Genomic DNA, 9,860 nt, shown 5'->3' on the forward strand with positions numbered 1-9,860 from the left:
CACACAAATACTGTTTAAGAAAAACATATATTTTTTATTGCTACTAAATGAATGGAAATAATGCTGACTCAGTATTTGGTCAAATTTAGGTGAATTAGAATGCAAATATTACTACCATCTAGGCAAGCAGCTCACTAGGTTGTAGAACAAATAAGCGCCTATATTTCTTATTGTCATGGGATGAGAGTTTTTTTTTTTTTTTTTTTTTCAGGAGACTTAAAAATGACATTATGCAATAATTAGTTCACGTTGTGCTCTTTGTTAATTTGCACTTAATGGCTCAAAGAATTACTTAGCTTTCAAATTATGTTTAAAGCTAATCATGTCTAATTACTTCAGCAAGCATTATCGTCCCTGGTCTTTTATTTTATGCCTATGTTTTTTGCACAGCCATGTGTTTGCCATTAATGGACCATTGTGATGTGATTGTACCCATTCTCATTCACAGCGCACCAAAGACGAAATAACATGAGTCGATCATAATATGCCTACACCTCAGACAGAACCTTACTCTCTCCATGCAGAAGTGCACGTACAGAGCAAAGTTCTTACTAAACCAGCACATGGATTACACATCTTACCTAAGTCATGTTTTAACATTGTGTAATGCTGTTCTTCCCCATTTTTTTCATTGTATGATGAATTTCTTTCATAAAAGTCATAACAGTATTGAATTAATTTTCCGGATTAATTTCCTTGTGTCACTCATAAGTAAATGTGTGTGTGAGGGGTGTGTGTGTGGGCATGTTATTTTTACATATCAGGACACAACTCTGTATAATGACATGGGTATGACACAGGTATTACAAGGAGAGGTTCTTATGAGCACATAACAAGTGTGCTTTTTTTAGTACAACTATATGGAGAACTGAACATTTTAATGGTTCAATTCTTTGATATAGTTCATCTAAATGTTTCTTTTAATTCAGTGATTTATTTGGTGCCTTTTTGGTTCTTGGGCTTTTAGAGTTTTTAGCAACACATAAGAAAAAATGTTAGCTTTCGCAATGGAAATATACGGGTTTTATGCTTGTGTGCAAACGTTGCAAATTTCACTGTTCATTTGAGTTTTTTATTGGTTAACCAGTGAACTGAAAAGAAGCAAATCTAAATTCTAAAAAGTTAGAACTAATCCCCAAAAGTTAATACAATATTATCATATATTCATTTTCATTGATGGAAATTGCCCAAGTGAGAGAGAATAATATCAAGCAGAAGTCAATGAATTCTATATTTTTATTATAAAAAAAAATATATACAAACTTTTGCGGTTTATTATTTATTGAATAATTTGAACTGTGCCTTGGGGGGGGGATTAGCAACGCTTCCTTTCAACGTCTTCAGCATGAAACGTACATGTCTAAACAGCCACTCTTTTCCATGACACGAAAAACCAGAACCAACTGAATAAAAGCCATTTAAAGCTTTTAAGAAACACGCCAGGCGTTAAGTTGCGTATCGTTACATAAATCCATTATTAGAAGTGTTCAAACACAAAGAAATAGCTAAATGAACAAAGAACTGAAACGTGGATTGTAGCACCTTTTGAAATATTTGTGTCATCATGCCGTAGCACAACCCTTTTCAGTTACGAAAGTCATTCAATTCCTGTCATAGAAAAAAAAAAAAAAAAAAATGGACATCCTGACAAGGAAAACATCACGAACACTGCTGACGGCTGCATTTGGCAATTTTGTAGTCATTCTGTAATATTCAACATGTATACCAACTAGCGTATCATAGTACTTTAAACTCCTCTCTGTATCGATACTGTCCTTTGCTATTTCCCTTTATAAGTGCAGTGAAAAAGTCAAATTATCCTTCCCTTTCTGTCTAATGCTGCTTTTTCCAGTTAGGATAAAATTGGTAAAGATATTCCCCCTGTGCTATCCTCAACAAATAATGAAGTAAAACATGTAATCGGCTTTAACCCATCCAGTCAGTCATGTATGTGACAAACTATATTGATTTTAGGAAATAAGTTACATTTTGTGGCCTTTTGTGTCTCTGTGTACTGGGTGCCGTGAATCTTAGATCTGATTTGCTCTCCATAGCAATTTAAGCTTAAAGCAGGTACGGCAACAGCAGTTTCTGTTTGGATATGATTTCAAAACACTGGCTCTAGGCTTGTGAACACAGCTGGTCCTGATTCCAGTCTTTAATTTCAACCAGTTTGCTTTGAAAGAATGTCTGTAGTTCGAAGACAACTCGTTTAACAGATCAGGGGAACCATGAACAGTCATTTGTCTGTATTCAAGCATCCTTTTGCTGGTCTTTAAAATCATCTGAATTACTAGTCACATGTGCCTTAACTTGAGATCCTCTTTCTTTATGGGCCTTTTGCATCTTCAGCAGGTGACATCTTAAGATGCCTGCTTCGTACATGTTCCTGGAGCTTCTTGCAAATTCACTTTTGATCTGTAGCCAAAATACAAAATAAAATAAAAAGCAATTATACAGCTGTTTGCAGATAATCGTTTCCAACCAAACATTGTCACAGAACATAATTTTATACTATGATTTAATTTGTAAGAGTATTTTCATAGATAATGATTATCAATATAATACATCACTATATAGAAGTATACATTACTAAAATGTGATTGTTTGATTAGGATTACATTAATTAATAGAAGATACAATATATTCCAATGTTTATCATTTTAACTTTTAGACTTTTTAGATTTTAATTTAAACTCTTAATATATGACTTAATACATTAAATATTTTACATTATATACTATATTATATTTAGAATTATATTTTTATCCTAACTTTTACTTATTTTTAGCTTCAAGATTTTTAGATAGAGGTTTTAATAACATTATATATCAATAATAATAAATGAGAATGTTGTATTCATAAATAATGAACAGTTCTTTCTTACCTGTTGTGAGTCATGTGACTTTTGACCAGGTGTCCAGCAGTGAGTGCAGACATGAGTGACAGCTCTCCTGCAAGCACAGTAGCACACACCACCCTGGCAAGCTGTCGGGCATTTTCACCCGGGCACTCCTGACTGGCACCCAGCACACCTAACATCTAAGAGCAAAACGGAGAGAGAATAAAACTGCATGAGATCTGCTACAAGAGTGGCTTTATCAACTGTACGTCCACCGCTGAACTAAAACATACTTCTGTCTTTCATATGTGTCAAATATTGATCCTGTATCAATACCTGTAAACAAGCCTGCTGGGGGGGGAGGTTCGTGCCTCCGCCCACAGTGCCCAGCTCAATGGAGGGCATAGTACAGCTGATATAAAGATCCTCTCTGGTGGGGCCTGACGCTTCCATGATAGTGATACAATTAGAGCTGCCCACTGTCTGCGCTGGGTCCTGTCAAGGACAAATTCATTTAGCTGAATTCACTTCTGTACCTACCATCTGTACCACCACTATATAATTACAGCATAATCATACTGTACACAATAACTTTTATTACCTGTCCACATGCAATATAGATAGCGGCTACGATGTTGGCAGCATGAGCGTTATAACCTCCGATGCTTCCAGCCATAGCAGATCCAATCAAGTTCTTGCTGATGTTGACATCTACCAGAGCCTCGGTCGACGTCTTTAAAATCTGCACAAAAACACACTTGCGTGAGACTAATATTCTGGATTGTCGTCCCAAAAACAAATGTATGTCCTTATTCAGTGTCAACAGGCTGCGAGTATGCAGATTTTGCAGGGCGTTTTGTACCTCTCTGACAACTTTGGCTGGGATGGTGGTCTCACACACCACTGATTTGCCCCTGCCTTCAATCCAGTTGATGGCGGCAGGTTTTTTGTCAGTGCAGTAGTTTCCACTAACAGCCAAAATTTGAAGCTCTGGAAATTCCTCCTTCAGCCTTGCAAGAGCCTGTTCTGTGCCCTAGTGGCCAAAGAAAAGAAAAAAATATTGCTGCACGAGTTCTTCATAATAACCCAGAAATGAGTCATGGCAGTTTATTTTAAGATCACTTTAATGGCCATGTTTCGCAACATTTTGTAAAATTCAGTACTTGCGTACTTTTGAGATCATGTTCATCCCCATTGCATCTCCAGTTCTGGACTGGAATCGGATGTATAGATTGCGACTCGCCAGGCCGATCAGAAGCTTCTCCAATCGTGCGAACCTACAAACACAACACAAATACGTGTTACAAAATCATAATTTACAAAAAGAAACTACACTATCACACTAAATCAGTGCACTGAAATAGTCCTTTACCTGCTGGTCTGGTCAAAGGCCTGCTTGATGCTCTTAAAGCCCTCATCACTTTCCAGCCAGGCCTTGACTTCAGCCGCCTGACAGGCAGAAGGCAGGCGCACCACCGGCCCTCTGGTCATACCATCTGCAAGAACACGACTACTGGCACCACCTGCCAACTGTGGAAAACACATTCACAACAGAGCATTAGATTAATGGGCTTTAGACTAAAACAATATGCAATATTATATCAGTTCAAATTACCATGAATTGAGTTTCCCTTCAGCTACCCTTCAAGAACAACAAAGAAAATCATATAGGACAAAAAAAAAGACAATTTTGCTTACTGCAATAGCTCTGCAGCCTCTATTTGTGCTGGCAACCAGGCAGCCCTCAGTTGTTGCCATGGGGACCTGAAACTGCTTTCCATCCAATAACAGAGGACCAGCAACCCCCACAGGAACTGGCATGTAGCCGATGACGTTCTCACAACATGTTCCCATCACCTGGAGTAAAGAACAGGAAAATGAATGCTGAACTTTGAAGGCTGCTAAATGTCTGGAGTGCTACTAAGTTTTTCCTTCCTGGACCACGTCAAAGTGCCCACCCCCAAAGTATGGTATAACGTATGGTAACAAATTGGTTATTACCTTTGAGACAATTATGAACCTTTTTTTTTTTTTTTGTATTGCTGTTTATATAAACATTCAGTACATGTATATTAAGCATATTTTTTTTTAATAAACTTTCAGGAAAATTCTGCATTAAATCAAATGTTACAACAGATGTCTGTTTTAAATTATTATTGTTCTTATAAACTTTGTATTCATCCAAAAAAAAAAAAAAAAAAAATCACAGTTTCTATAAAAAGCCATTTTAAGTTTTTTCAACTGACTATAATTTCTTAAGCAGCAAATCAGCATATTCTGAATGTGACACATAAGACTGGGGTAATGACTGCTGAAATATATTTGCCATCACAGGAACAAATTACATTTGTAAATAATAATTCACGATAATCACTGTTTTTGACGTCAAAACTCTAAATCAAATGAATGTAACCTTGGCGAGCATAAGAGGCTTCTCTCAAAAACATATCGGTTCTCATCAAACTGGACAAAATGTAAAAGTTTTAATATTAGTGCAACCCTAGTTTATTCAAATCCATAAATCACCACTAATTAAATGATGTATGATGTTATGACCTCTGATAACTTACCTTAGAGTAGTCGTAGTCTTTATAAGGCAGGCAGGTGAGAGCTTTGGGCTCTGGGAATTTGGGGCTGAGCATTTTCCTACGGATCATCACCCCTCTCTCAGGGCTTTCCATCATGGCTTCCAATTTGTAAGCTGGGATGTGCTTTGAGTTCACCAACACGATCACCTCTTCATCGCTGAGGTAGCGAGCGCCCATCTGCAGGGTCAGAAGAGGCGACACTTAAATACTCACACACATACACTGTGATTACACGTGGATCTAGGTAACAGAAGACTACTCTTGGAGGTAAATGGTTTCACTAACGTGGTCTAACGTCAGAAACTAATTGGCTAAGAGTAAGTGTGTAAGGAGAAAAAGGAAGATCTCATTAGAGGCTACATGGGTCAACTCTGAGGTAAAAAATAACTACAGGTTTCAGTCCCACAGTGAACCCAGAGTTCATCTTTATGCAAGAAAGAGTACAAGAGTATCGATGTAGAAAGAGATACTTAGCGCTCTTACATCGGGGTTTTTCAGAATGGACAGACAGTCTTCCACAGGTCTGGGTTCAGCAGGTACACTGATCGCAGTCTCCGACGCATCAACAATCTCCTGAGCTTCATCCTCTCCCAAAACAAAAGTATGTTTATGCTCGGGCTCTTTTGGGGCAGGCAGGGGCCGAATCACTAAATCTGAAGAAGAGACACTGCATTTAATGTCCGCTGTAGAATGTTGGGTTTGCAGGAAGTGAACACAAATGTGTAAAGGTCAGAAGAGAATACCTCTTTCCTCTTTGGTAACCACTGGAGGGGGAGTTGGGGTTTTCTCAGGCTTGCTGGAAACGGGAACCTCTTTCCTACAGCACTGATCAGGAGACCATTTCTGAGCGAGCATGGAGCTTGGAGTGGGGACTTTCAGGGAAAGGGTAGACTCCATCTCCACCTGCTCGAAGAAAATGTACTTCACAGCCAGGAACAGAGCAAGACCCAGTGTGATCACCTGCTCAATATCCATGCTGATCATCCTAAATGCACAGAATAAAATAACAGTCACGTCATATATGTTATTGTTATTAATTTTAACAATGCATAATGTATTTTTTACACACTGGTTATTAGCCAGTATTGGAGTTGTTTATTTATTGTATCTATTTTTTTTTGGATAATTTATTGTGCAGGCTCATTTCTCCTATTTTTACATTTAGATTTTATTTGCTGTTATCTAACACTCACTAAACTTTAATCTTTAGGAAAAGTAACAAATATATAAAAACACTGTTACGTGCAATCTCTAGCGAATCTCAAAATACATTTCTATGTCAAATTTTCATACTGAACATTATACTGTGGCATAGATATATTCCAATTAATACATAGAACTATGTATTTTGAACTACACAAAGAATTTCAATAAAACCATCATTAGTGGACCAAAAATTGAATTCACTGAATAAAATCTCAGACGAGTACCTACCTGGACAGGTAAAAGTGCCAAAGGGGCATGTCTGGCTCAATTCTCTTGGGCATATTGTCATTCAGGCTCACTCCAACTTGAGGAAGATCAAGAGTTCCACTACTTGACGTGGGATCTGCAATCCACCGGCTATGAGCATGAACCATGACCAGGCCGAGAGACTGCAAATATTAGAGACAAAACCATTGATATAATAAATCCCAGTAATAAAAGATTGTAGTGTTTTTGGTTCAATTATGCGTACCATGATCATTTTGACTCTTTGTGTGACAGGGTTAGGCTTGTTGTCCTCTTCCTCCTCCAGAACTCTAGCAAAGTGACTCAGCTGCCAGATGGGTCGTCCCTCCCTGCTCTCTCTAGACACCTATGTGAAACAGTCATACATCTTATAGGTTACAGTCTTCCTATATGAGTACTGCACTTAAATATGCTTACATACCTCCAGCACAAGAGAGACACAGGCCGGGAAGAAGGTCATGAACACAAAGTAGTTCGCCAGGACAGACATGCAACCAAAGCAGCACATGATCTCAAGCTGTCGCACACCTGCAGAAAAACAATGAAAGGGGCCAAATAAAGTTCATTACTGCTGAGATTAAAAAAAATCTGTTGAATGTTAGTGCACTGCAACTGTGCTGATTTTCTGTCTCATGTGGAAGGGTTAAGTTTACCTGACATTGTCCCCACACCAATCACCAGGCACTCCACAAGGGCATCCAGAGTAAAAGTGGGTCCTAAAACAGCCATTCCTTTGGCAATATTCTCCCTCACCTCGTCCTGCAGGACAGTCAAATAAGCCATTTACAAAAACCAGAGCCGGATTAGTTGGGTTTATTTAAACTTCAGTTTAATGTAAATGAAAAGGTAAAGTACCTGTGAGTTTGAACTCAAAGCAAACTTAGCCAGAGCACATGCTTTGGAGAGATCAATCAACAGCAGAAAGAATGGCAAGGCCTCACTGGGGAAATGAAAACAACATGAAAATTAACTTGATATATCTACTAACTATTTTCCAAAAAACAAAAGCAATACTTCCAAGATTTCTAGCGAGAGTGATATAAGACATACTTGAGGCCTGTGAGCTCCTTGTCCAGGAAGTGAATCACGACTGTGCTAAACACAAAACTGGAGAATATTGTGAAAAGTCCTGCAATGCCTGAAAAAGAAATATGTATATATACATTGGTAATTCATGTTACCTCACAAACACATATTTTTCAAACAGGTTTAAAAACCACAACTTACCCAATATGTATTTGGATCCTAACTGTCGAAGATTTTGGAATTGAAAGTAAATATAGACGATTGCTATGCATCTTGTGATAGTCAGGATAATGATATCGCTGCTTAAGATTTGCTGGAGACAAGACAGAGAGAAACAAATATTAGGAATAATAGATATAATAGATAGGAACTAGATGAATTAGAACTATACATGAACTGCCATCGTGTTGTAATTCATTTCCACAGTAACACGCTGTACCTCCTCCAATTTGGGGCAATCAAAGTTCCATCCACAGATCTGGTTATTTCCAGTGAACATATTCATGGACATCATGCAGATGGTGAGAGTCACAGTAGCCACAATGACTTCCCAAGGATGGGAGGCCACAAACAGGCCGTGGATTCGGAAAAGTCTCGTCAGCATTTTGAAGGTGTGTTACAGTCACTTACTGTAGATGACATAAAGCAAATGGGAGAAAATAAACTTTTTAAACAGGATTACAATGGCAGAATTATGAATTACAAATGTTATTCTGACACTCATAACTTCATGAGTATGAAGTCAAAGCACAAAAAAATATTAACTACATAATAAATTCATGTAAAAACAAAAACACTTAAATTTTAGTTAAATAAAAGTTATTTTGAGTTGTTTATAGAAATGGTCTTTATTGCCAAATTTACATTGTACTACAGTTACATCAGATGGCTTGACATAAGTGCAATGGTACATAGATAATGTGATAAATTATAGATGGTGCCATTTGTTTCTGTATTTACTGACTATGAAGACCACTGATCAGATTAAAATCACTGATTTAACTGTCACGATTGTTTATTAGATTGATCTAATATTAAATATAATTTATTTTTGTTTGTGCAAAGTGACGAGTGTGTTTTTAAAAAATAAAAATAAATAAATAAATAAAATTAGAACTAAAGTAGCGTATAATTAAATGCTGAGTCACTTCATCGTGATATTTTTAAAATACCCTTTTTATTAACCATTAATAAAAATGTATGTAATTGTTTAAAATAAAATTTAAATAAAAAGAGAAAATGGAGAAATATTGTTATCCATCTTTTGCATTAGCACATACAATGATCCTGACTTGACGTTCTAGTTTTAGAGCCTACATCGCCAACAACGATGATAAAACATGAATCACTGATGCAATCAGGCCGAGACGAGCTGAAAGAAATCCACATTCGAGCATGGACAACACTGAGCAGGCATGTCTAAAATAAAAGCTATGGCTAGCTGTAGGTCTGATGCACGCACTTACCAGTAAGGGTCAATGAGATTTAAAGAATTAGTACCAAGAGCAAATCCTTGTAAAATCCTCCACATATGCGGCTGATTTAATAAAAGCCTATAGATGTTTGCGCTGTTATAAACTAACATTTAGGTGTGTTTGTCATGGTTAAAGGTAAATAAATATAGACTATATCAATGCATTTCCCGAAGTCTGAGGACTCAAACCGGCATCCTTCCTCTAAGCTTATGAAGCGATGGCATGGCTCTGCGTCAGTCGAGCGAAGAGCCAATCAAATCCTCGAACCATTCCGACGAGCAAGGAAGCCACGCCCACTTTCCTGATAATGGGGCTGAGGGCGTGTCCTGCCGGAGGACGCGTGATCTGGCCATCATTTGAATATATGAAGTGTGTACCTTGGCCCAGCCTTGAACCTCCACCGGAGAAAATATCCGACCTTGTAACTGTAATAGACCCCACAGCAATAGGAAAGAGTAATGTAATTACCATTTTCTT

The 9,860-nt window shown here is 37.6% G+C and overlaps 1 protein-coding gene across 1 annotated transcript; it reads right to left on the reverse strand.

Moving 5' to 3' along the window:
* Positions 1 to 1,699: 1,699 nt before the first annotated feature.
* Positions 1,700 to 9,590, reverse strand: LOC113049608 (3-hydroxy-3-methylglutaryl-coenzyme A reductase-like). Its single transcript, XM_026212104.1, has 20 exons — positions 9,375 to 9,590; positions 8,348 to 8,537; positions 8,110 to 8,221; positions 7,933 to 8,020; positions 7,738 to 7,822; positions 7,536 to 7,641; positions 7,304 to 7,410; positions 7,109 to 7,228; positions 6,865 to 7,025; positions 6,174 to 6,415; positions 5,914 to 6,083; positions 5,413 to 5,607; positions 4,541 to 4,699; positions 4,215 to 4,372; positions 4,014 to 4,119; positions 3,705 to 3,875; positions 3,444 to 3,584; positions 3,179 to 3,337; positions 2,888 to 3,042; positions 1,700 to 2,418 (listed from the first exon to the last, which is right to left on the reverse strand). Exons 2-20 carry the CDS (start codon positions 8,510 to 8,512, stop codon positions 2,364 to 2,366), a joined length of 2,655 nt encoding a protein of 884 aa, XP_026067889.1. The 5' UTR covers positions 8,513 to 8,537; positions 9,375 to 9,590; the 3' UTR covers positions 1,700 to 2,363.
* Positions 9,591 to 9,860: the final 270 nt, after the last annotated feature.

This window comes from Carassius auratus, chromosome 30 (genome assembly GCF_003368295.1).
Source record: "Carassius auratus strain Wakin chromosome 30, ASM336829v1, whole genome shotgun sequence".
Lineage (NCBI taxonomy): Eukaryota > Metazoa > Chordata > Actinopteri > Cypriniformes > Cyprinidae > Carassius > Carassius auratus.